Genomic DNA, 27036 nt, shown 5'->3' with positions numbered 1-27036 from the left:
AAATTTGTTGAGCTCAGTAAGTACACAACAAAGAAATTCCAACAAATACATAACAAACAGAATTTATTCTCCTTGATCGGGGAGCTGGGGTGCCCCACGAGGGCAGGGATGAAGATTGCTGTTTACTCATCTGGGCCGAGGACGTCAGAAGGAATTCCAATAAGCTACTGAGAGGCAATCTAAGCTACAGGGCAGCAGTTGGCCTATGGACCAAACGCCTACAAATCCGCAGCAGACTAGGAGCAACCATTTGACCCAACTTTTGACCGTTTTGCCTGCACTTCTCACGGGCTGTTTGATTATTAGGAGGCACTGTTTCCCAAGGCTCTGGGACCATCTTTTGTAAATACCAAGAGGTCTGTCTTTCAATGGAACACTCCCACCCCTGGTTCAGATCTACTAGTAGGCTCTGGGTAGAACCCCTGTGTCTCTTAGACTAGGGTACTGCATGACTCTGGTATATAACACCCCCCCCTTCTGTTGCCCCAACAGTCCCTCCAGGGTGACTCATTTTCTAAATAAGCTCCTTGTGGTTTTGGTTTTGACATCACATGTGGAAGAATGAGTAATTTTTAAAGAACAAGAATTATATTTGATCAGAATAAGACACACAGTGCATGTTACTCATGGTTTTAGGTCAATGGGTCAACTCTGGTGACAAGCCCACCAACCTCTCACCTCTTTCCCCTTGGCTAGGTTTGTATATACCTTATTATGTGGTTATCCTATGAAAAATTGATAAAATTCTTTTTTCTTTCTTTCTTCTTCTTCTTTTTTTTTTTTTGACAGGGTTTCTCTGTGTAACAGTCCTGGCTGTCCTGGAACTCATTTTATAGATCAGGCTGCCCTTGAACTCACTGAGATCCACCTGCCTCTGCCTCCCAAGTGCTGTAACTAAAGGTGTGCGACACCACCACCCAGAAAAACTATTTCTTATCGATCCTGCAAGATTAAATAAAATACAGTTAAGTGAATAAGGCCATATGCCCTACTGTGCTATTGCTTGGCTTTCTCTTTGTAGTGTGCATGTGTGTATGCTTCTGCATGTGTGAACACATATATGCAGGTGTGCATACATATGTGTGAACACATGTGGATGCCTGAGGTTGACTCTGGATGTCTTTCTTCTTTGTTCTCCATGTTATATATTGAGAGAAGGTCTTTGGCTGAATCTAGAACTGTCTGAGCTAGTCAGGGTAGCCAGTTTGCTCTGGGGATTTCCTGTCTCTGACTCCCACACTCTGGGATTATAGGCAGGCTACCATGCCTACCTGGATTTTCTTTCCCCTCATGAAATCTGAGGATCCAAACATTGGTCTTCATACTCATGTAGCAGGTGCTGTACCCGAGGAGCCACATTCAGGGTCCCCATTGTTTGGGTTTCGATCTTAGTTCCACTGCATGGCCAACTGGACAACCTTCAATAAGTTATTGGATTTTGGAGCACTGTCATTTCTTCAAACAAAGCCTAAGATGTGGGCCCCTTCCCCTTCACTATCTCCCTGTGTGTATCCAAATTCCTTTCCCATAGCTCATGGCTTTAGACCAGACCCCTTTGTATGTTTACATCCTCAAGTTATCATTTCCATTGGTATATATGTACGTTTTGGATCTAATAACTTCTTTGGATCTTCATTTGTCTTATGAAGACACACAAGTAGGTATAAAAACAGAATGCCTATGCTGACCTAGGATGCAGGCAGAGAGACAGTGCTTGCCTAGCGTGAGGCAGGCCCTGAGGCCCTGGGTTCCATCAAGAGAGGAGGGGGGGAGATGTGGGGGGAGGGTGGAGGGAGAGAGATTGATTCCGATTCTCCTTGTCATTTGTTTGGCTGTCTGTACCCTAAGTGTCTAAGTATTTGTACTGTGCAAGGAGGGATGGAAGGACATCACCTGTCATGTGCCATTTTTGTCTTACCTGCTTCAGTCCTTAGACTCTACAACACAGGATAGATGTGACTCAGAAAGGGGACCTGGTACCACTGAAATTCATTCTCCAACCTCCTGGAAGCCCTGCTTGTGAGCAGGGGTTCGACAGTGGCATTTTAAGGGACGTTAACGTGTTGAATCCGTATCACATACAGGGAATTGTGTAGCTAAAATGCTAACATATTGATTCTTCTTAAACGTGTGTACATGTGAAATTTATCTCCAGAGCATTGTCTTTGGAAACTTCCTCAGGGAATTGTGAGGACGTCGGATAAAATCCCCCAGAGCCCATCCCAGCAGCAGCCTTCAGGCCTCCTGAGCTACAGCTGGGGGACCACCTCCACCAGAGTCAGTTGCTTCTGTCTTGTTGGCCCTGCCCTGGGGACTGTAGCTGAGGATACGGATGAAAGACGGGGAGTGGGCCCGACTTGGCCGGTATGCAGGCAGGGGTGTGATGCGCAGTAGAGTCTGAACTGACTCAAATGGGTGGAAATGCCAAGCTGTTGGTGGAAAGCCGGGGGTTCTAGGATAGACAGATCCATTGGGGAGCTGTCAGGAGTGCCAGTATGTGACTTAAGGTACAGACACAGTCTCAGCACAGACATAGACACCTGCCATCTCACACACACACACACACACACACACACACACGCACACGCACGCGCGCACACACACACATGCACGCGCACACACACACACGCACGCGCACATGCACACACATGCACTCACGCACACAGTTTCACCCTCCTACACTTCATTCCCTACTCACAAACGCACCATCATGTGCTCGACCTAGACGGGGCAGGGTTGGGGGACCTCAGGGCTGAATCAGATGCCGGTTAACGCTGCTGCTTTTATTACACCACGGTCTTGACATCACAAGGTGAGGAACACAGAGGTGGGTGTACTGCTGTTACAGCGGCATGCATTCTCTTCCACAGCAAAGTTTTGGGAGGTCACACAACAAAACTGCTCTCTGGAGGGGAGAAAGGCGATACTGCAGTCCTCATCTTCTTGTTTCAACAGACACAAGGACCCTCACCACCACAGCATTCTAGAGAGGGCAGGGTCAGGCGAGTGTGCTTTCAAAAGGTGCTGCAGGACACCCGGCTCTGGGGGGAAACTCCTAAAACTCAGAGCCAATAGTACTTCTAAGTATATACTTCCCACAGGTAGCACTGACTACAAGGACATGCTGAGTTCTGTGTCTGAGCTGGGTTCAGCTGCCAGGTGGCCTCCATTATGGAGATCCTGGCTTCACGGGGAAGGGTAAGACACAATGGCTCTGTCACAATAAGGCCACTAAATTCACAGCAACGATGACTTCAGAATAAAGCTCTTAAGACTACAGGGGAACAGCCTTTCCCTCTCCTGTCAGTACCTTTCAGGGTAGGCACCTGCCCTGAGACTGTCACCTGGTCATCTCTGGGCTGCACAAATTTACTGAGCACAAGGGACAGAGGAAGGGGCCACACATGTCAAGTCATGGGACATCGCCACCAAACATGGCAGACTGTTGTTGTTGGTGAATGTCTTAGATGCCTCTCCTGGTTGGGCCGGGTGCCCTCGTGTACCTGAAGAGCTAATCTGAAAAGAGGCTGGCAAAGGACTTCCTCAAGCTCCGGATGGTCTCCGCTTTGGCTTCATCCTCATTGGCTGAAGACCGGAAGAAGGAGGACTCAGAGAGGCTGAACGCATTTGTCAGGGACTGCGACTTGCTTGAAGATAAAAACCAGAGAGAACATGAGGAGGGTGCTCCTGGTTAGACTGCGAAGGGCTGTCACAGGAAGGTGGACAACAAGAACTCCCCACTCCCGCCCCGGGGAGGATAGGGTAGCTAGAGACGGGCCGGGCCGGGAGAGCTGCGCGAGGCACTAGGAAGCCCTTCGCTACTTCCTCACCTTCAGAGCGACTGAAACAGGAAGAGGTGGGAGCAGTGTGGGACCAGAGAGGAGGGCAAAAGTGAGAGGGGAAACAGGAAGAATGGGTGACTCAAAGGCTGGGTCTTTTATTTGAGGCTGAAAGTTCTCAGCTTCTAAGTATGGATCTAGGCATCTCACACCCCTTTCCTCTGATAAAAGCAGACACCCGCACTTTTGGGAGTCTGACCTCTATTTTTCATCAACTGTCAAGATGGACTCAACTTCAGAGATTTGATTCTGCCACCAAGTGACCTCAGGCAAGCCATGTGTCACTCTGACCCTGGGCTTTTTGTGTGTGGCATAAAGACTCTGGTAGAACCTCTGAGTTCTCTTGGTTTCTCCTATTCCTCTCTTATTTCAAAGGAACCTTCAGCCTGATCCACAAAGTCTAATGGCTCCATTTCCCTGGTCTTGCATTTATTATTTTTTTTAGAGACAGGCTCTCCTGTAGCTCAGGCTAACCTAGAACTCCCTGTGCAGTGAGTATACCCTTGGGCCTCTATCTCCTAAGTGCTGGATGACAGGCATGCCCCACCACACCATGTTTTATGCAGGGATGGGAGGTGTCAACCCCAGGGCTCTGTACGTGCTAGGCAAGCATTGTACATCCTGCTACATCTCTAGCCCGTGTCCTTGTCCTTTCTGTGATCGCAGTCACCCCCGTAGCCTTCCTCAGAGGAACCTTGATATGAGCTTTGTTGGATTCAGGGTATAAAGGAGCAAAAGAGGCACCTTAATGGGCCATGATTATTAAGCAATACTATAATGAAAACAAAACCCAACCACCCCTACACACACACACACACACACACACACACACACACACTCTCTCTCTCTCTCTTTAGGAACTTATCCTTTCATAACAAGTGATTCAGAAAGAAAAACTGTGAAGGCTTGCATCTGGGGGGAAGCCAACACCACATTACAGGAGGAAACATGAGGTTTGGCTTCCCTGGCGGCCTGGCTTGTCTCTTGACTCCCACTGGGTCTTTCTGGCTCTAGGACCTGCTTTGGGCCCTCCGTCCTTCTCTAAATGCTGGGTGCATCCAGGAAAGTCCCACCTGTGTGTCATTCTCTCCTCCCACAGGGACTGCGGACAGGTGTCCTGCCTTTCACTGAAGCTGGTGACAAGCCCTAGCATGTGGGCCTCTGGGGAAGGAGCCTTCTGCCTGCACAAGCAGAGGGCACCGGGTACGAGCCTCTAGCTCATCAGAGGCTGCCTCTGCTCGTCAGCTTCAGCCCAGAGGCGATGACAACCCAAAGGCTCGCTTTGATACTGCGGCCAGGGCAGCTGGGATGATCCCAATCAGCAAGGACAAACTGCTGAACTGAGGAGGTGACGCAGAGTCGGCTATAAGAAGGACTACTGGTTTGAGCTGGAGAACAAGAGCAGCCATGCCGCTTAGAGAAGTGCCTATCTGGACACTCAGGCACCAATCCTGACATTGCCACTGATGTCGATGGGGGCTCTGAGCAAAGTTTTCTTCTGTGTGTGAAATCCACAGGCTCTCCCTGGACTCTCAAAGTTCACAGCCTCTCTCTAGTGTCCAGCACTTAGAGCAAGGTTTTCAACCTTCCTAATGCTGTGACTCTTTAATACAGTTCCTCATGTTGTAGTGACCACAAACATAAAATTATCTTCATTGCTACTTCCTAACTGTAATGATTTTGCTACTATTATGAATCATAATGTAAATATCTTAGGCGGTGCCTGTGAAAGGGTCATTTAACCCCCCCAAAGGGTTATGTCCCACAGGTTGAGAACTGCTTTTGACCTACAAGCAGGTCACTCCGATGTCCCCAGAGCTGTTGCTATCTCTGCCAGGAGTGGTGACGCAGTTTGCAGAGAGATATTAAGATATTAATCATCTGGGGAGTGGGTGGGGCAGACTGTACTGGGGCTGCCCTCCCAAGGACAGAGCTACTGCTTCCTAAGGGCTCTCGACGGCTCTCTGTGCAGCAGCAGAACAGCGCGGAGGGGCCTCCGGGTTGACCATCGAGAATGAGGGCACCAGAGAGGATGGACCTCTTTTGAACTTCTACTAGTGCATTCTTTGGTACCTTACCTACACTTTCTCCAGACAGCGAAAGGCCAGCGTTGGGAGGGCATTAACTATCTCTCCCCTTTCCTTTGGGTAGCCTTTCTGATTGTGTACCCTTAGGTCAGTAGTAGGAAAGACTTGAAGGTTTTTGTTTGTTTGTTTTTAAGTTTAGGAGGCAGGCATGGGGGGGGGGGAAGATTGGGAGCCCCACGTTCGTGGTTGGCTAGACAGATGGATCAGCACTGCCACATTCACTTGTGAAGAAAGCGGTGGGTGTCAGCAGCTAGCTCACCCTGAGGCAAAACTGAATTTCCCTCTTTTCTCCCCTCCCAAGTCAATCTAGGCATCCTTCTCACACACAGCAAAGAGCAAACAAACACAACACTCACAACCATCACCACCAACAATCTCTCCCCCAAATCATCAACTATCTGTGGCAACCTAAAGGTGATTCTATAGCAGGTCAGAGGCCCGCAGCCCATAAGGAGGGACAGGAAGGGGGTGAGGAACTGCTGGGTTATCTTACTTGAGCTGTGGGTGAGGCTGGGGCTTCTGTGGTGGAGCAGCCTGGGGTGGCTGGGCCTCTGCCAGGGAGCTGCTGCTGGAGGATGCATCTCCGTGGGTGGCGGTGGGGCCGCCAGGCCTCTGAGGAGCCAAGGAAGAGGAAGAGGAGGAGGAGGAGGAAGAGGAAGATGGCAGTGATGGTCCCGAAGGGAGCCGACGTGGAGGCAGCACCTTGCCTGGGGGCTGCATTCCTTGGGGTTGCCCAGGGCCCCCTAGGTTCAGTACAAGAAAAACTTCATAATTTAACCATATCAAAGGGTTTCCTTAGTAGAATCTATATCTCAAACTGTGTGGTTAGATCATGGCTAAAGGATAAGCAATATTGTAAGTAGCTACCCAAGGCTCTGAGGGCAGGGAAGGGAATTTTTAGACAAAACATCATCACTGTTTGCTCCTTCTCAGAGACTGGCCATTTAAGTCACAGCAGAAGGCAGAAGGGCAGGGACAAAGGCAAAGGGTTGGGAAGCCCCACAAAGAGAAGCTTCCTTACAGAAGGCCCCAGACCAGAAGGACTCTGCTCTGCTTCACAAAGTCCTCAGGAAGAAGCCACCCTGCACTGAGGACTTCTAAGGAACCCCCAAATCTACACAGAAGATGCAGGAGAGAGCAGGGCACAAACACTAGAATAAGAACCAGAACACTTAAGAGATTCTCTGCCAGTGACACTCCCCCAACAAGATGCCAAGCCTCTCTGGGCCTCAGTCTCTCCAAACATAACCCATTTAAAAGTCCTACAATTATCTTTTAAAGCTAGTAGTTGTTCCAAAGATGATAACGGATGAGAAAGTTGTTCAGAAAAGGCTCTGTGCTCTAAGATCATCACTGACTGACATTGTTTCCATGGGGCTACCTTCATCCTGCTCCAAAGCCTGCAGGTGTCTGATTGCCACACCCACCCCACCTGGGCTTCACTGGTGCATTAACTCCCACGACCAGAATCAATCCTTTCTTCCCAGGCCCTCTTTACCTGAGTGCCATCCTGGGGGCCCTGACATGACAAACTGCTCAGGTGTGGGGGGAAGTTCTCCAGACATTCAAGCCCTAGGCTCCCCCAGGGATGTTGTGGGCACTATCTGGCAAACAGCCCCCTTAATAACAGCATGCCTTTTACCCAACATGAGACACAGAACCATCAGATAGATGGCCTGCTGACAAAAAAGCCCTCCTTTGTGGAAGAGGTGAAGGACAGAAGGAGTGGAATCAATTCAAACTCCTCAGGAGGGGATCTGCACATCTTTGAAGTCAAAAGATGACTTCATGGACACACTCTGCCTAGTGGAAATGACTCCCAATTATCCTGGAAAATCCAGTTTCTCGCCTCATCCGAGTTTACACTCGTGGGCTTGCCACAGCTAAGGCTGGCCCTGTTAGTTTCCTAGAATCCAGAACACTCCTATGTCCTCTGCAGAGGCTGAAGCGTGTCTATGCTACTGTGAACCGGGGATGGCCAGCTCATCTTCCTTCTAGGTAAGGGCTCCCCTTTATCATCAGTTACCAATTAATAGCAGGGGATGTTACACATAAAAAGATGTATGTAAGATATGTGGAATTCTGGACGTTTAAGGAGTTCAAAGCCACATCAGGTAACTACACGACCTGCCAATTGTTTCATGTTAACCAGCTTCTGTCCCCTGAAGTCTGACACCAAGACTATTCCTGCATGAGCATCGTTACTGCATCAGCGTGCCTTCCAGGGTGAGAGCTCAGCCTCTTGTATCACAAACCTGAGTGCTTCCCCACTTGTACAGAGGTAATCGAGTAGCCAGAAACTTTACAACTTAACACTGCAGACAGATATAACTTTTCCTTTATTGCACATTGAGCTGTACAAGAGAATCACAAAAGAGAGGGGCTTCATCACACTTCCGGCATCGGCTGAGGACTTCCCAGCCAGATCAGTACAAAACAGGGGGACGACATTGGAAAAGAAATGGGAACAGAACACCTGAACAGAAACCCTACAATGTGACAAAAGTGCCCCCCAGGCCACAGAATTGTCCTTTAGCATGCTGCCTGAGGGAACGTGATAGTCAGGTGATGCTGTCTGCTTGCGTGTGGCAGTGGGAACTGTAATCAGCGACTAACCCCCACCTGGGAGAGGCCTTGGCTGACACCACCCTGTAGCCTGACTGAATTCAAATGGCAACTTTGTTTTTGTGGCTCACAAATGTCACATGAAAAGCACCTGGATGTAACACAATGATAACATGCAGAGAAGCAACATCACCATCAGCGCACCGCTTAGACATAAAAAAAAAAGTTTAAAAACAAAAAATGTATTCCTCCATTCTGTGAAATGTTCCTTTCCTCTCTTTGAGCGGTTCTTTAGACTAGGAGGTGTTTAAGGACCTGATTCTTAACCCATCTGGAAGTGCATATATGCATATATATATGCTTAATATATATATACACACACACACACACAACTGATTGACCACCATCCGCATTATACACATTTTTCTAGAGCCTCAGAATTTTCCAGAAGCCAGAAGAGAAAGCAGGGCATGTGCCCCCTGACAACCAACACTACTCCCTCCTCAGACCTGGCAGTCCAGAACCTGGCCATGTCGCCAGAAAGGTGGGGAATGTAAAAGTAGAGCCAGAAGCTGACCTGAGCTCCTGGGTGGGCTCTGGGGCTGCAGAAGGCCTCTCGTTCCATTCCCAGATCTGCCTGCAGATGGCAAGATGAGGCACTGAACCTCAAGTTCTGGCTTAATTAACTACATCATCTGCCCAAGGCTCTTGGTCAGATGGAAGGACAGACACACTGGCAAGGGTTCTCCAAAGTATGGGGCCTCTGTCCAACACACATACCAACACCTGGGCCAGAGTTTTCCAGAAAGCTCCCTGGTTTGGGTTCTCCAAAAAGGCCAGGCTAAGAACTAAAGTGGTCAAGACCAGAGCTAGGTAGCTAGAGAACCCACTCAGGTGACAGGAGACGTAGCTGACTCGGTCGGTCTCCTGTTAGGAAGCCTGGGGAAGGATTAACTCCCCCTCAGGTCAGTTGTTCCCTGGGGTCTCTCTTCAGCACTGCTGGAAAACCAGCTCTCTTCATAGGTCAAGCTTTGAGGAATACACAGCAGCCCCAGTTCCACAGAAGCACATGTGGCCAGTTTAGAAACAGCAACAACAAAGAAACAACTGCAGGCACTGAGAATCGACACACAGAGAATAGGAGATCACTTGGATATTGCACATTGGCGGCCCCTTAGTTTTTTAACCTTGTAGCTAGTTAATAATCAAAATGAAGGGAACACGGGTACTTAAAATACAGAACACATTCCTGGAAGCAGCTGCTTCTTTGTATTTCATCACTAAAAACACAAGAGCTCTACAGGCACAGCCAGCTTATTCACACAAACTCAAACTGCACCAGATCATAGCGAATGGAGAAAAAGATGGATGCCTTCAGATCCACTGGATGGAACTATGAAGAGTAGACCTTGAAAAAATCTCTTAGAAGTGCTATCTATTTACCCTAGTCATGCAGGGAGGAAGTAAAACACAGTTCACTGAAGATCCCAAGCACTCGTGGAGGTAAGTGGGAGGAGGTGAGTGGGAGCCTGGGGGAGGAGGAGAGAAGCCTGGCTGTCTTTTTGTGGGTGGCTGTTTCTCCCCGTCCACTGCAGGGCTCAGATCTCAGCCCTCACTGTGTGATGCTTAAGAAACACTATCAAACCACCCAGAAGATAGTCACACTGGACTCAAGAGGCACGATTCTTTTGTACACCGTTGACAAACAGCCCTGGAACCACGAGTTATACAGAAAACGTAGAAGCGTTACAAGCACAGACAGCGACAGGTAAACAACCAGACAAGGAGCTGACCCTGCATAGGATGAACAGTCCAGTCAGCACTGAAAGGACATGGCGGCGGCACTGGCCGGAGGGTCTGCCGCTCCCCTCCCCGCCTTCCTTTCTTTTCTCTTCTTTTTTGTTTTTGGCTTAAATTTTCTGCTTTGAAAAATTAACTACCGATCTCTTTAAGAAGCTTGGACTTGTTTTGGACCTACTGCAATGCCATTACAGTCGAGAATATACTGTAAACAACCTTGGGGCGGTGGCCGCTGAGGTGGGGTCTTGCTGGAGTCGGGTTCCTTCAGAGCTCCACTCTGGAAGACAAAAACAAAACAAACAAAAAAGAAAGCCACAAGAGATTAAAACAAACAAGGTTCCAAGCAAACACCAAAGAGAAGCGCAGTGTCAAGGCTGCACTGGGGTCCCCGGGTCTGCTTAGGACATCCAGATTTTAGACCTCGAGGACCCTCAGCCTCTGGACTGCTGCTGGTTAAGGAGTAGGCCGTGTGGGGCTTGGAATTACTGATGGGAGCCTAAGCCCTCCTCATTTTACTCACTGCGGCCTTGCTTGAGTTTTTGTGCTTCGTTCTCCCACCGCACATCCAGTTCACTTTGTACTCACAGGCCTGGCTTCTGATAGGAGGGGGTGGTGATGGGGACTGGGGTAGGGCGGGGTCGATGCGTGAGTTCTGATGTGGTTCCTTTCTCATCGGGATGAACTGGAGGGTGGGTTCAGTTTGGGGACTCACTAGGGGTCTGAGCCACTCTTTGGGCTAGGCTGTACCCTTGAGGGAGAAGGAGCTGAAGGAGGGGGGCCGCTGCTTGTTTCTCAGAACCTTCTTACCCAGAAGGAAGGGTAAGACGCTAACACGGGTAATGTGCTCAAGGCCACGTTGTTTTGCTGTCTCGAACTGCAGAATTACAGTCCTGCCTGACGACATGGCTCCACTCCCACGCTTCCTCTCCGCCCAGCTGTGATTCTGATTATGTCCTGACAGGATCAAAGATGCGTGTGACTGGTTTGTCTCACACTTGGGTTTCAGGCACGTGTGGAGCTTGTCTTCAGTGCGCCGGAAACACTCTCTAAAGGCAAGGTGTGCCAAGTGGGCCGGTGGTGATGTCAGAGTGGACCTCCCCACCCAGGGCTGTGAAGTGGGCTAAATGTGCCTTCGAACTGGCTCTCACTTCCCTCTCGGTGCCCTTCACCCCTGGAGATAAGCCCTATTCCCACCTCAGTGCCCTTTCACCTCCTGCTTCCCACTTCCCCCGGGGTTTGAGTCTGGCCATTTCTCTCCACTAGCTTCCTATGGCCAGTTCCCAGCCCCTACCTGGAAGTAGAAGCGTTCGCCTTCTCAGTACCTCAGTCTTTTGATGATGGCATCATCTCCCACGGTACGGGATTTTGTTCACTAACAGGCATGACCTTTGTGGTGTCCTTAGTACCCCTCGTCAGAGAAGCCCATCTTACCTATCAGCCACCTTCACCACCACCACCACAGACACCAGCCTTTCAGCCCTCTTGTCCAAGCACTCTAACTGGTTGAGGGAGACCTGCTTTGAGTCCTGACACTGAACCCCTCTCCCCCATTAAGCCAGCTGGTGGGCACCCAACCCATTCATCCCCAGGGCTCCTCCATCCTTCCCCCGGCATCATCTTCCATTTGCCATCTTTGGTTAAGCATTGTCAGGTTTGGCTTACACGAGAGTTCCCTAATCCTTTCGATCACCTCTGCTCTTCCCTCTTCACCGCCACTGTTACCCTCCTAAAACCTCTCCCTAGTTGTGCCTCTTAGTTTCTCTCAGTTTATAACTGAAGTTCCCTGGGTGTTTACCATGTGCCCTTTATGTGGTCTCTCCCTTACACCTAACAATGGCTGTATGGGGTAGATATTGCTTTACTAACATTCCCAATCGCTTCAGCACTGCTGGAATCAACCTTTCTAGCCTCCATTCCCTACATATCCCAAAAATACCTGTGCCTTCTGGGCCGAACCTTATTATTTGGTTTCTTTCATAGGCCATATGTTCAGTGTCATGGCCTCTCATTTTCCAGGACAGCTACTCAGGCATAGGGCAGGACAAGCCAAACCTGTGGAGCATCTAGACTCATTGTTGCCTATTGTCTTCCTCAGGCCTCCCAGAAGGCACTCACCAGGCAGGCTGATCCTGGTTCTCCTCAGCCACAGAAATAAACATGTGAGACCTTCAAGGAGAAAATGAAAGTCAAAGTGCCCTTCCCAAAGCTTTGGGAGAATAGGTCCCAGAGGCAGTCCTCAGGGCAAGAGCCTGGGAATGAGCCTCAGCTACTCTTGATGGCGCCTAAGGAGCTTCTCCTGCCCCTGCTTCCACTGAGCTTGTGGACTGGACTTCTCAGGGGCTGAGGGAGGCCAGGAGGAGAGTCCCTTAGGACTGTCCCTTGCCAGGCAGAGACACCCTGGCTCCTCCCACAAGCCTGCTGTCTGCTAGAGGCTGAGGGCTTATTCCCTGTGGGGTTTGGCTACCACGAGATCTGTCTCCAGTCACCGAGAGCCTCCTGGGATGCTGAATTCCACAGAAGTCTGGCCACTCTGGCGTCACTGCCAAAATTTGGCCTATAGCCAGCCCAAGGCAGGAACTCATGGTCAGCCTGAGCGGCCGGTTGCTCTCGGGAAGCTGGTTGACTCAAACAGGTAAGAATGTTTCGTCCAGCTCCTGTGATCATATACACAAAGAAAGGGAGGGAATGAAGCCTCGCAAAGCTCTGGGCTTAGGGAATGGAGGCTAGAGGGTGTCAGTCTAATGCCGCTGCCAAAACTCATGCGGCTGAAGGTGTATTTGTGTCTCAGTAAGGAGAGACAGATCCATTGCCTTCCTGTTTGGTCAGTCCTCACCAGAAAGCACTGTCACCACATCCGGGCACCTCTTTGAAGGGGTGCATTGGCATTGGCAAGGTGAGGTTGAGAGACTGGAAACATCTTTCCTTATGTGACTTTTTGCAAGTTACTTCCTCTCTGAATCTCAATTTCCCCAAATGGTCAGACTACAGGGATTAAATGATGTGACCATGGCAGCACCAGGGTGGCGTGAGAACCATGTCAAGGGTAGCCTAGGTAACGGTGGCTTTCCCTCCATGAGCTCTTCGACCAGCACCTAGGAAAACTCCAGCCAGAGATACTGTGCAGGGGACACAAGTCGTCACAGGCAGATGACTTCTGCTGGCTCTTCTGACTCCAGGCTTCCATTAATTTTTTTTTTTTGTGCAAAGATAAGCCCTTCTTAGCAGTACAGTCTTGAGGCAAGCAGAACCCCAGGGCTGCTGGGCCTGACTAGAGCTATCCTGCAGACACAGGCTTGGAGGGAGTCAGTGAGGAAAGTGTGCTGCTGCCCACCGAGGCTAACGAGGCTAATGTCCTACTCTGCTGGGTTAGAGGGCTTTAGCAATCAAGAGAGCCAGTGGGCAGGACAGATGAAGGTCCCATGAAGCAGCTGGTGAAATACACTCTCAAGGTGACCTGGTGAGCATTTTGCTATCAAGGGAGAAGAGCAGCTTTCCTAATACAGGACCACAGATGCCCGGTTTTCTCTTTCTTTCCTTCCCCCATGCCCTCGTAGGCACATCAGAAAGCCATGGTGCATGGTATTGCACAGAGCCTCCCGAGCTGGGGTGAGATCCAGCTCTCCTTAGCAGCCAGCTGACTCAGGATAACCATCTTCATTGTCTTTTCCTGATACGTGAATACACTCAGAGTAACTAGCCCAATATCTCACCTAAGGGTCGTGTGGCTTAGAAACAACAGATGAGCTTTACATACTGTGAAGTCCTAGCCAGCAAATAATAAGTCAACAGAATTGTTTTTATTTACGGAAGAATAAATCTATGTCATGCATCAGTGGAGAAGACATAGCTGGATAGTTTCCTGCCATCTTGTGCGTAGTACTTACACGGAGGCTTCTAACCCAATTAGGTTAGACCAGGCCTTCCCTCTGTGTATCAATGTCTTAGTTTTAGAAAGATACACTCAGTTGAAAAAAAAAAAAAAAAAACACACCATCAGATTAGGAAGAGTAAATGGCTCCTGAGGTGACTGGAGAGGAAATCACTGGCCTAGGAGAGAAACCAAGCCCATGACTGAAGATCTGTAGGGTTTCGCTAACGGCACCTCTAATTTTCCACCCGTGGCTTTCAGTAGACAGACTGGCAGAGGAGCCCCTATCTGAGTGAGGCCCCAACAGGACGGAAAGCTGAGGAAGGAAAGACATTGAGTGACTCAACTTTTGAGAATTGTTGGCTTAACACCAGCTGCCCCCACCAGGAGGAAGGCCTGTGCTTGCTCAGCAGATCTGAGACAGGAAATTGGGAAAGGGTCCCAGGGTCTGGCCCCAGGAAAGGGGCCAGGCCAAGCTCCTTGCTGGCCACGCCACAGAACTATTCTGATCAGCTCCCCCAGGCCTCGCTTCCCCGGTCCAGGACTCCAGGGAGAATGAAGCAGCAGGAAGGAATGTGGTCAGGAGGTTGTAGAGCAAAGGGGACGGTATGTTTTCAGCACCTTGAGACCTTTCCGGACTCACCCCCTTCCTTCCTCCGCAAGGGTATAAAAGGTATCCAGGGATGAGCTGATGCTCCTTCCTTCCCGGGGGAACCACTCTTCGGGCAAAGACCATCGCCTGGCTTGTGGTCCTCCCATAACCTGAGGACACCAGAAATGGTCCACAGGGGCCACAAGTCCTATGGGGGCTCTGAGGATCAGGCCACCCTAGGTCAGAATGTCAGTTTCGAGTGATTAAAGATGTCCCTGAAAGTAAAGACAGTCCCAAAATAGCCGGTTTCTCTTAATAGTTCGTTAAGGGATCTAGTCACTGGTGGCTTTATCTGAATCTGCCCCCAATCTCCCTGAGTTCTCAGCTTCTAGTCACTGGGGAACACGTTCTCTGAAGCCAGCCCTGCTGTGGGAAGCAGGAAGGCTTTGGCTTGTCCTAACTTTACCTCGTAGGACAAGTGGGATCCAAGGGACAGTTGTGCCCCTCCCTAAGGGGCTGCGCTTCTCAGAGTGAAGAGAGTCCCTGTCAGTCTTAGTGTCCTAAGTACTTACAAGCTCACGGGAAAATTTATTCTATTTTATGTGTAGGAATGTTTGCCGCCATGCATGTATGGGTACCACGTGTGTACTTAGTGCCCACAGTGGTCAGAGAAAAGTGTCACTATCTCCTGGTTCACAGCTGTGAGTTAGTAACTGAGCCTAGGTCCTCTACAAGAGCAGCCAGTGCTCTTAGCCACCGAGCCATCTCCCCAACTCCTCAGACCTTTTATTCTGAACTCTTCCTGCTGCTTCTCCCAGGTCTGGCAGTTGCACGCATCCTGGAGCACAACACTCTGGAAGATTCTGAGTCTTACTTGCTCCATTCGCTCCCACCTGCCCTTTCTCCACCTCCCTAATAAGCGGCTTACTCCGCTGAAGCCTGAACATTAATGTGACAGTCACACGGTCCAGAGCGACAGTTTCGGCTCTCAGTATCGGTGAGTTGATTCCTTATACAAGGTCAAAGCCTGTCTCCCAGCAAATTTGCCTCTAGGACCATCTCTAATCCGTGACGGCATCAGAAAGCTAGAGACACTGAGTCATAGGCTTCTGGAAACAGCTGCCAGCCAAGTGCAGTTCCTTTAACTTATTTTGTTTTGTTGGAGGCAGGGTCCCATGTATCCCAAGCTAGCATCAAACTTGCTGTGCAGCCAAGGATACCTTGAGCTTTTGATTCTTCTGCCTCCACCATGAATGCTGGGATTGCAGGTGTGCCACCACACCTGGCTTATGCCTGTGCTGGGGCTCGATCCCAGGACTTCATGCATGCTACGCAAGTATTCTATGAACTGAACTACATCCTCTACCTCAGTCCTTCTACTTTTGTCCATAGCATAGATGAACCACCAACATCCTGGTCTCTCCTCTGACCACACTAGTTCGAATCCATCCTGTTATACTACTACCCTCAGACTAGAAGTCACATCCAATGTGTGATGTAATCAGCTCAGGGAGAAGAAAGCTTCACCCTACCCCAGGTACCAAATGCACATCCATGCTTCCAGAGGCCTAGTCTTAAACCAGTTCTCTATGGGTCTTACCCACAAGCCAAATAAGGAGCTGGCTAAACGCATAAGCAAGGGGCACTGAAGAAGGCACTGACAAAAACCAGGCCCTGCTTCACTCGTTAGCATCTGAAATCCCTACATTATTGTTCGGCCTTTTATCTCTGGAAGATTTTACAGGAATATAAAAAAGTGTGAGATCAGTGTAAAGAGACATGAAAACAAACAAGCAGGACCCAGCCACAGGAAAACAAGGAAACCATCTCTCTTGACAAGATCTGAAAGTTCTGGCCACCTGAATGTCTCTCCCTTGTTTCTGGGGTCTGGAAAGCAGCTCTCTCTAGACCCCAGCTTCAGGCTGCGCTCAGGTCCCGCTGGCACACCCCACACGTCTCAGGGATTTCCCAGCTGTCAAGCTGTTCGTGACACACTCAGCAGCCCTAGGTACTCCATTTCTCCCAAGACCTAGAGATGAAGCGGTGAGCAATTTCCCACTCTCAGAGATTGAGTTTGTTTGGGGGATGGGAGAGCCTGGGTGACAAGAGGCTCAGTTAAGTGTAGACAACAGAGGCTCTGCAACTGTTGGCCACCAGGTGTCACCCTGAGAACAGTATTTCCTATGTAGAGGTTCAGTTGCTTGGGGCAGCCCGGAAGCTAAAAGTCCAAGCAGGCCGAGGCTAAGGCATGGACATCCAAAGCTTTGTTATTCACCTCTCTGCCTTTGGTGATGTGATCAATACCTCCCTGATTCTTGGGAGGATGCACAGCAGTTAGCTAGCTTGTGTTCTCCATGTTGTATCCACTTCAGGTAAGGAGCGGGCTTACAGCCAGGCAAGCATACTCCCTACTCACTGTCCTCCCTCCCTCCCTTAGCCTCCTTCAGGTAATCTCTAATCATAGGAAGGAACGCTCTAGTGACAGATAGGACAGGGGTGGACAGAGAAAGGGGGGGACAAACAAGCTCGTCACAAGTCTGTCCTGGTCCTCTTCTATATTATCAATATTACTGAGCAGAGTAGATCATAGACCTATGTAATGCAAGCAAGAAGTTATTTCTCTTTCAGCCTGTGGTTCCATGGCCACAAAAGAAGCTAGCAAGAGTGGCTTGACTGAGGAATGGCATACATGACACATGAAGGGGCCTGGCAGGAAACATGACATTTGGCTGGGACCCAGGCAACGTTTTTTGGTTTTTATCTCTTCTGCTTGCAATACCAAGGCTTCCTTAGGATCTAGATACAGGATGATAGGGCTATCAAAGGCATTGATTTCAAATGGGGATACATGATCAATTATGTTCTGTGAAGCCTACCACAGGGACAAAAGTGGTGGAAGCGATTTGCCTGGAGAGGAAGAACACTGTACCCTTGTCATTTGTAAAGAGCTGTTACTAAATGCAGATACTAAAAATAGATTTACATTTGTTACTTGGCTTTACATTTTCCCAAAACAAGCGACTACAACCTGGGGAAACTGCTCTCAACTGCCCTTTTGGAACACCTGCGATATTTAGTTATATGCTGCATAACAATATTTAGCTCAGTGATTAGCCACACTGCCTAGTGATGTCATGGCCTCTTAGTTTGTATAGGCCTGAGCTACACTGATGAAGTCACTTGAGATCGAAACTCTCCAGGAGCATCCCAGCTGATAGAGCCCCATGCGAGTATCTTCAATGGATAGCAGAGTTCAGAGGCATTGCTGAGCCCTTGAGATGAAATGGTGAACAAGTTCTAACTTTCAAAGAGTTTGCATTCTAGGAGAAGTGACAAACAAACAAACTAATGAAAGAATCAGCTGACAGGAAGTGGGAAAACAGAACTCAAGAAGAGAAAGGTAGCAGCAGCTAAGCAATAGCAACTTTGGGTGGTTGAAGAAATGTCACACTGTCGTGAAAGTTTCTGTACCCAACAGTGAGCTGGGCAGAAAAAAAAAAAGGAGGGAAAACATTTTAGGGTAGGCTAAATGAGCTACATAGGCCTTTGGGACCCACCTAGCTAAGGCATAGAGGGTAGGATGGCACATGGTGGGTGAGAGGCTATGTAACAGCCTGGGGAAATTTAGGCAAAGGGAAGGATAAGGCGTTGGTGGAAATGCAAGATCCGTGCTCTGGCTGTGCCGTAGTCAGACAGGCAAGCGAAGGTGTTAAGCCTTAGACGTGTGACTTGGAATTGCAAGGCGTGGTCAAGGCAGGAATCAGACAGGGGCTGGCCAAGCTCCCCAGGGAATTCACAAGTTCAGAGTATGTCTAGAGATTTATCAGAAGTGGGAAGGTCAGAAAAGAAAGCTGGGAAGGAAATGTTAAGATCATGCTGCCATGGTTTAAGTTACTCCACACTGCATAAAACAGCCGTGCCTTTCCCCGGGGGACTCCATTGCATGGGTAGCTTTTGGCTGAAGATGGAGGACGCCTGTGCCCTTGGATGCATATACACACAGCACCATCTGTCCATGTCCAGTACCATCTCTTCAGCAGCGCCTGACAAAGGACTTGTTCCGGGAGTGAAAAGGGTACCACCTTAGAAATTTATCAGGGTGTATTAAATCATACCAGGGAACCTGGGCCTAAGACTTTAACAGACACACTGACAAGAAATGGTTTAACTCTCTCACTGGGCCCAGAGGCAGACACCCAGACTGTCGATGGTGACGTCACACTAACCCGTCATCTGGCCAGCATGTGTGTGCACTGAGGACTGGCAGACAGAACTCCCGACTATCCCTGATCTTCAGCTCAGTCCCCACTGTTGACATGGCTAGTCAACTTCCTTCTGCCCATACAGCCGGGACCTGCCAATCATCCCGTGTTTATTCATTCTCAGCCTGTCCCGCCCTTCAGCCCCTGCAGTCAGACTCAGCTCCACCCTCCACTCTCAGACCTGCAGCTGACACCTGTGGCTGACATGACAGCTGCTCTCCCTGCAGCGAGGCTTGGGTTCCTCCTCTCGTCGATTTAGATTTTCTTTACATTGCTGTCAGCCTCCTTCTGAGAAGCTCTTGGGCTTAAACTGCTGCAGTCACTCTTTAATCTCTGCACACCTAGAGAGAGATGCTGTGTGGTGTGTGATGCGCCACTGTAGAGTTAATGTTTGCAATTAAGGTTGTAAGGAAAGAGCGTGTGTTGCCTTAGCTAAGTTACCGTGGAAAGGTGGGACTATCTGGCACACTGTCTCCGTTAAAAGCACTGCACCTTGTGAATTTATGGCCCGCTCAATCAGCTCTGACATTGTGGAAATGCACAGACGTGTTTGTCTGTTCTGATGTAGCGCTCTCATGACAAGGAACCACGGAGGCAGAAGGCAAAGGAGCAAGAGGGCACTCCCGGAGGCCCAGCAAGGACTGTCTTGAAGGAGTCAGCTGTATCAAAGGCCATTGTGAAACCAAGGCAAGAAGAGACATGGCGATCAGAATGGGTAACCTGGAGATGAGTCTGTTAGAGCAGTTTCAGTGGGATGGTGGGGGGAATGCTGGTTGGCGCGGACTGAGGAGGAAATGTGGTATGACAAAGAGGTGTCAGTGGGAAAACAATGCAGGGGAGATCGATGGCTAGCTAGAGGGAGCCGGGCTTGACGGGTATTTTCTTGTTCTTTGTTTTCCAATGGGAGATGTTCACAGATGGATGTGAGCGTTTGGGAAAGGATAAACTAACGAAGGAAAGAGAGGGACCACTTTAAAGGCAAGGGTGGGACCTGCACAGGCAGAGACCGAGCCTTAAACACATGTGGGGAAGGTACCGGGGGCAGGGAGGTGTGACACCAGGGTTAAGAAGGCAGCTGGTCTGCAGGTGTGACTGGCCCGTGAGCCTGGGCTTAGATGACGAAAGTCTTCCCAGTCATCAGGTGAGTGTCCTTATCAAAACAAAACAGGGTCTGGAAATGTGACCGGTACAGTTGTGGCTTAAGGGCCATCACCGCATCTTGCCAGGTGTTAGACTGTTACTGGGTGTCCACTGGCTTCTGGTCAGCATGAGGTCAGAGCACAGACTAGGAGGAAGTTAACAGAAGGCACAGAAGAACTGCTCAGGCAGGAATCCAGTCACCGTTACCTCTTCAAGTCAGGACACAAACAGATTTTGGGCAAAACCGCATCTCACCCACTACATACGTCCTAAGGTTATTAGGCCTCCATTAATAAAGGAAAAACACAGAGCCAACCTCACCACTGCTCACAAGGAGCAGGAAGCGTTTGGGAAATTTATATTAACTTAATCGCGTGTGCAGGAAAGAATTCAGCCCTGCCTTAAGCGAGGCTTGGCGGTACTGGCACAGGTCTTTAATCCCAGCACTTTGGAGGCAGAGGCAGGTGGATCTCTGTAAGTTCGAGGCCAGCCTGGTCTATAGGGCAAGTTCCAGGACAGCTAGGGCTGTTATACAGGGAAACCCTGTCTTGGGGAGGGGGAGTGGAAAGTGGGGGGGAGGGTGCTTAGCTTTTACATCAGGCTTACAGGAAGAAACTTCTAAACTCCCATAGTTTTCTGAGGTATAAAGGGTCTTTGTTATTCATGGTGGACCCCTTAGACCACATGTGCTAGTTTGACATCTAGAAAAGGCGCAATGTGTAGACAGTCCAATCAGATCAATCAATCAGGGTTCGCTAATGAAGTCCCAGCCATAACTGAACAGTGAAGCTCGGGCGGCCACTCTGGTTGCCAATACTCCTGCGTGCTATCATATACAGATGAAAGGAGAGAGGCATGCCCCGCAGTGATCTCTCAGATTCTTCGCTGTGCATCTTCACGTGACTTGGTTTTAATCTGAGTCATTTTCAATGACAACAGTGCCTGTGAATTCCAGTGAGTTCCCTGATTCCTGCAAAGCTCTAGTCAGCCCCGGGGTTGTTGGAATTCCAGAACGTTCAGCTGACGTCAGAAGAGAAGGCAATCTTGTGAAGGATTATGGCCTCAGACTTTGTGGTCTGGCTAATTTCAGGTAGCCCTGGTATCGGACAAGATCTAAAAATCACCCACTTTAACTCCATTTCACAAGTGAGAAAACAGTCTGGAGATAAGGGGATGTTATAATAGAGCAGGGAATCGCCCCAAGTATCCAGGTTTCCAGCGTGGTGTGACAAGATGCTTAAGCTTAAGTATTCAGTGTTTGTAAAAGAAGGGATAGTATGGCTTAGATATGATTTGGGTGTGTCCCATTAGGCTTCCTATGCGGAAATTAAATCTGCAATGTGATTGCAGGCCATCATTAATGATCTACCAAGGCCTATACACCGGAAGGTAACACTGGGACCCACAGAGATCCTCTTGCCTCTGTCTCTCCAGTGCTGTGATTAAAGGTGTGTGCCACCAGGGCTGGCTCTAAAGGACATTTTAGAAAACAAAAGATATTAGATTGGATCGACTGGACAAACAGATCCAGAAAGGCACAACTTACCAACTGGCACATTGTTTCAATTTAGTTACTTTGGGGGAAAATGATGGAGGAAGGTCATTGGTTAAGTAATAAAGAAACTGCTTGGTCTCATAGGTAAAAACATAGGTGGGAGGAGTAAACAGAACAGAATGCTGGGAGGAAGAGGAAGTGAGCTCAGAGGCCATACTCCCCTCTCCCGGGGATATGCAATGTAGCCAGCTGCCAGGTCAGACATGTTGAATCTTTCCCGGTAAGACTGATGCTACACAGATTATTAGGGATGGGTTGATCGGGATATGAGAATTAGCCAGTAAGGGCTAGAGTTAATGGGCAAAGCAGTGTTTAAAAGAATATAATTTGTGTGTTGTTATTTCGGGTAAAGCTAGCCGGTGGCAGGAGCTGGGTGGCGGAATACAACCCGCAGCTCCTATTACTACAGGAAAATATTTACTATACATCATGTTTCTTTTTTCTTTCTTTTTAGAGACAGGGTTTCTTTGTGGCTTTGGAGCCTGTCCTGGAACTAGTTCTATAGACCAGGCTGGTCTCGAACTCACAGAGATCCGCCTGCCTCTGCCTCCTGAGTGCTGGGATTAAAGGCGTGCGCCATCATCGCCCAGCTCTATACATCATGTTTCTGCCTACCTTAAGAGGCATATATACTACTGCCTAAAATATCCAATTTCTTCTCTTGGTAGTTCAGGCTCATTATCCTGAATATCAACATTTCTCTCTATGATTCTACAATGACTGAGTGTCTAGGGTAATTAGCATCTACCCTAAATAGCCCAGTCTGATTCTCCCTGCCCAGTATAAACTCCCAGCCTTTATTCTTTCCTACGGAAGGATTTCTGGGAAGCTGATGGTTTGCTGCTGAGTGCAGTGTAATCTTAGAAGGCATTCGCTCCTCTCTAGATAAGGTGCTGATGTTTCTCCAGGCCTCAGACTGTAGGATCGAAACCCAGAATGTGCTTACCACATACATTCGCCGTCACTGGGTGCCTCATATTATTCTGCCTTAGTTTAGGGTGTTTCTTTTTCTTTTAATTCTCATAACACTCTAGGGACATGGACTATGGTTACTTTTATTTAACTACTGCTATGGACCTTGGCCAAGGCCATAAAGCTAACTGAAGCAGGTCTAGAATTCCTAACTTGGGAGATGTTCATTTCAAAGCTAACACTCTTCTATTCTATTCTATTCTATTCCCCCAAACTATTTCAGGTTGAATTTTGAAGGAAAGGTTTCTAAGAGAATCCTAACAAAAATGTCAAAACCTGACCTTCATTAAATGGAAATGATCCCTTACATAGTTACACCAACGTTTAGGGGAAAGTTCGCTAAGACTCATAGATTCACTGTGCAGGTTCTATTATATAAAAGTTCAGAGGTGAGAGTCCTGGATATATTTTTGACAAATGGCCTATTGTAGAGCTCCTGGGCCTAAGGCTCTACAGAAGTTTGTGTGGATTTTCCAGGAGCCCTGTACCTGAGACGCTGCCACTGTGATGAGAGTCGTGTACCACATCAACTGGAGAAGGCCACCTCTCTCTCAGAGGAACAAAAGCACATTTCTAATTTGAATTTCACCATGTCAGTCTCCCCCAGAACTGGGGTCTAGCTTTCCCTTCCTTCCGAACCTACAGCCTTCTCAGAAAGATGATCTTATACACATAGCAATAAAGAGCCAGTGAACTATCTAGTTCAGACTTCCCTCAGAGATCTCCTAATTCAAACCAAGACATCCCAAGTCACAGGAAAGCAGGATGTACTTCTCTGGAGTCTTCAAGTTCAGGGCAGAGATCCAGGACTCTACCTCTGTACAGTTCCATAGCTGATACTGTGAACTGCTGAGGAGGAGGCCAGAGAGGAAGGAATGGAAGAGAAGGAAGAGGGGGAAGCCCTTGGATCTCAGCTAGCTCTATAGGTATTGACCTCTGCTTCTTCTTGAGCCACAGTGTCTGAAGCAGTGGCTCACGACTGTTCTGGGTATCTTTGCGGTTTCTTACCTGTGGCTGCTGGGTGGTTAAGGGTCTCTGAGGAGACAGGGCAGGAGTCCTGGACAACATCTGGTTCATTCTGCTGATGACTAGATCGGTGATAAGTTGTCTGTCCTCCGCTTGGTGGTCCCCAATCAGTGGCATGCTACAGTCCATGACCTGGTGGAAGATGTGCAGGTAAGGCAAAGGTCTGGAAATATAAAGGCCTGCTGGGCTTTGTGGGAATGGATACAGTTTAAGGCAGCAAAGTGGGTTGGTTGTCTGGAACTGCGTTCCTCAGCAAAGACAGGGATCGCTTGCTCCTGCTGCAAACATTTGCCATGACCCCTTTCCTGTTCGTTCACCCAGAGCAGAGCTCTGGGACGCAGAGTACTGGGAGTGGGAAGAGGCAAAAGAGCAGGAGAGGGTATGGCCCGGGGCTGGAAGTTTACAGGAGCAGGAAGACACGGAAGGGAATGCCTTAGAGCAGGCAGCTTGCATCCTTTGACTTTTCAGTCTGTCCCCAAACATTCTGCTCATTGAACGGCCTGATTCCTGCCTTGCTCCTGACCAGGACAGCTTCTCTGCTTGTCACTGATCTTGATTCTGTATCTACAGCAATACTTCCTCTCTTTAGGAAATGTCTGCTTTACGGGGATCCTATGATCCCCCTATCTCTGTGGTTCAACGCTCATGTGCAGATGATGGACAGGCTTACCCAGAGAGGGTGGCATGGTTATCTAGAAAGTTCCATGCTAATCAGGCTATGGAGTATATTTTCAATCTGAAACCCACTCGGGCCTCCTGACACTACTATTCAGGAAACACCAACTCCTGTACTTCCAGGAAGACTGAGTCCAGTGAGGGAGTAGTGTGGGGCTCTCACTGCCACGGCTTTGCCTTTAATAGGAGAAGGAGAGTTAGCGAAGCTGTTTTAGGGGACCAGGCAGAGCACAATATCACTAAGGCTAAGAGATGTTAGAAAAAATCATCTGCATTCAGGTGCCAAGTTGAAACCAATTCACCCTGCGGCCATAAGCACACATCCATGGTAGAGAGGACCCAATGCCTCATGTAATAGTGATTTAGCTTTGACTGAATGATTCTCAAAGGTGGCTTTCTCAGAGGAAAAATGATACAATCACTACGATGCCTTCATAACAAAGTAGGCTAGGAACCAGGCACCTAGATGTGCCATCTAGTACTATTGTGTGACGTGGCCAACAGCCCTCCACTTGGAAAGGAAGCTGGCTATGCAGATCTGCCATCTTGGGCATTCATAATAGAAGATTCTAAATGTGGTGTGAGATTCTCACACAACTTTTGAGCCAAAAGTCTGGTCCCAGTCTGGATGTCACTGCATACTGGCCTGTTCCTTGGACCAGACTCACCTCAAAAATGTAGTCTTTCCCATCTTTGCCATGCACAGCTTTGACTGCACAGATATCCAGGCCACCAAACATCTCAGAGCAGGCATCCACCCAGAGCTTGTACCTGGAGGGGACAGGAAGACGTCCTGAGGCTAAGACAGTAAGCTCGCACCAAGCCTACATTCTGATAAGGTCTTCCTGAGCTCACCTTTCCCATCCTTCACCTCCATTCTTCTTTCCTTTCCTCTCCACCACCGAGCACGGTGCCTATTTATGGTGCCTCACCTTTCTGACCCCCTGAACTCACCCACATTCCCAAGCTCAGAGTTGGCCCTCATCTCACGCTATTATTTCTTTATTAGAGCTTCTATGGTACATTGTCGTTAACTCTGCAAACAGCATTTGACTTGGCTCTGCCTGACCTCGTTCCCTGGCTGCCGGCGCCTCTGGGTTGTATTAGTCCTATCTCCACAGAGCCTCCCTTACTTCAGGTGTTGTCTATTTGTAACACCTCTTGACTGACAGCCGCCTTCCTCTACATGCGGATGGGACGTCGCTCACTCACCGGTCTGACATGGCGATCTGCTCCAGCATTGCAGAGCCAGTGTTTGTCTTCCAGTTCCCTGAGATGGATGTCCTCCTGAAACAAGGTCCCACCAGGAAAGGACAGGCTATGAGTCATACCAGCATAGAAGGTGCAGGAATTCCAGAACTGTCCATCACCAGTTTATTGCTGTGTTCCCCACCAGAATTCTCCTGAGCAACTAAAGGGTCTCTGTTGGGCCTAGAGTCACCTGTCACCTTCATGGCCTGTTTTCTCAACAAAGGTCTATCTCAGAATAATCCATCCAATAGATAAGAAATACATCTTTCAAAGACTCACAAAACCTCTAAAATCAAGTATATAGAGGCTACAAAGCAAACTTGAACAAATACAAAATATTGAGATATTGAAATTCCTTATATCTTATCAGTGGAGTAAAACTAGAAATAAACAGCAAAAGAAATCATTGAGACTACACAACTACATGGCAAATGAACAATGCACTTTTGAGTGACTACTGGGTCACTGAAAACAGTCACAGGGCAACTAAAAACTTCCTAGAATCAAATGAAAATGAGAGCATCGCTCATTAAAGCTCTGAGATACAGCAAAGCCGCTCTAAGAGGAAAGCGTATAGCAAAAGTCCTAATGTGAAAAAAATCAGAGAGGTCTCAAGTAAACAACCAATGATGCACCTCAAAATCCCAGAAAGGCAAAAAAAACAAACCAAAGTGTAGTAACTGGCAAGAAATAGAGATGAGGGTAGAACTTAAGGAAGTAGAGACTAAGAGAAGCATGATACACAGAACCACACATTTAAAAGTTGGTTGTTTTAAATGAATTAATCAGAAGAAATAAGAGACTCAAAACAACCAAAGTAGAGATAAAAAGGGTCATTGATACAAGAAACTCAACTGATAGTCAGGGATCATTAGAGAGTATTTTGAAAACTTACATCACAAAAAGTTAAAAAGCTAGAAAAATGAATAAATTTCTAAAAACCTATGACCAAATAAAATTAAATCAAATGATAGAAATATATTGAACCCATAACAAGCAACATGAATGAAACAGTAATTAAATCTAGTCAGAAAGAAAAGCGAGGACCAGATGGAGTCACTGCCGAGTTCCGTAAAGATTTTAAGACTTGACATCAATACTCATCAGAGTCACAAAAAATGGAAAAGAAAGGGAAGCCACCAAATTTACTCTATTATACAAAGCCAAACAGACAAACCAGGTAAGAGTACAACACAAAAAAGGAAAACTTTAGACCAATTCCACTGGTGAATAGAGATGCAAGAACTCTCAACAAAATGCTTACAGACCAAATTCAAGAATACATGAAGGGGCCGGGTGGTGGTGGCACACGCCTTTAATCCCAGCTCTCGGGAGGCAGAGGCAGGCGGATCTCTGTGAGTTCGAGACCAGCCTGGTCTACAGAGCTAGTTCCAGGACAGGCTC

General features: G+C 48.4%; 1 protein-coding gene across 1 annotated transcript in view; it reads right to left on the bottom strand.

The window, feature by feature from the left end:
• Positions 1-2762: 2762 nt before the first annotated feature.
• The window catches only part of Syn2 (synapsin II), a 162417-nt gene continuing 138143 nt past the window's right edge, over positions 2763-27036 (bottom strand). Inside the window, exons 8-13 of the mRNA XM_026788072.1 lie at positions 25594-25668; positions 25050-25152; positions 23689-23838; positions 10508-10568; positions 6420-6669; positions 2763-3647 (exon numbers count right to left, since the gene is read on the bottom strand). Coding sequence (XP_026643873.1) covers positions 3512-3647; positions 6420-6669; positions 10508-10568; positions 23689-23838; positions 25050-25152; positions 25594-25668 — 775 coding nt within the window. The 3' untranslated portion in view covers positions 2763-3511. The remainder of the gene's footprint in view (positions 3648-6419; positions 6670-10507; positions 10569-23688; positions 23839-25049; positions 25153-25593; positions 25669-27036) is intronic.

The sequence above is a fragment of the Microtus ochrogaster genome, unplaced genomic scaffold (assembly GCF_000317375.1).
Source record: "Microtus ochrogaster isolate Prairie Vole_2 unplaced genomic scaffold, MicOch1.0 UNK1, whole genome shotgun sequence".
NCBI classification, from domain to species: domain Eukaryota; kingdom Metazoa; phylum Chordata; class Mammalia; order Rodentia; family Cricetidae; genus Microtus; species Microtus ochrogaster.
This window is presented reverse-complemented; position numbering and strand designations above follow the sequence as displayed.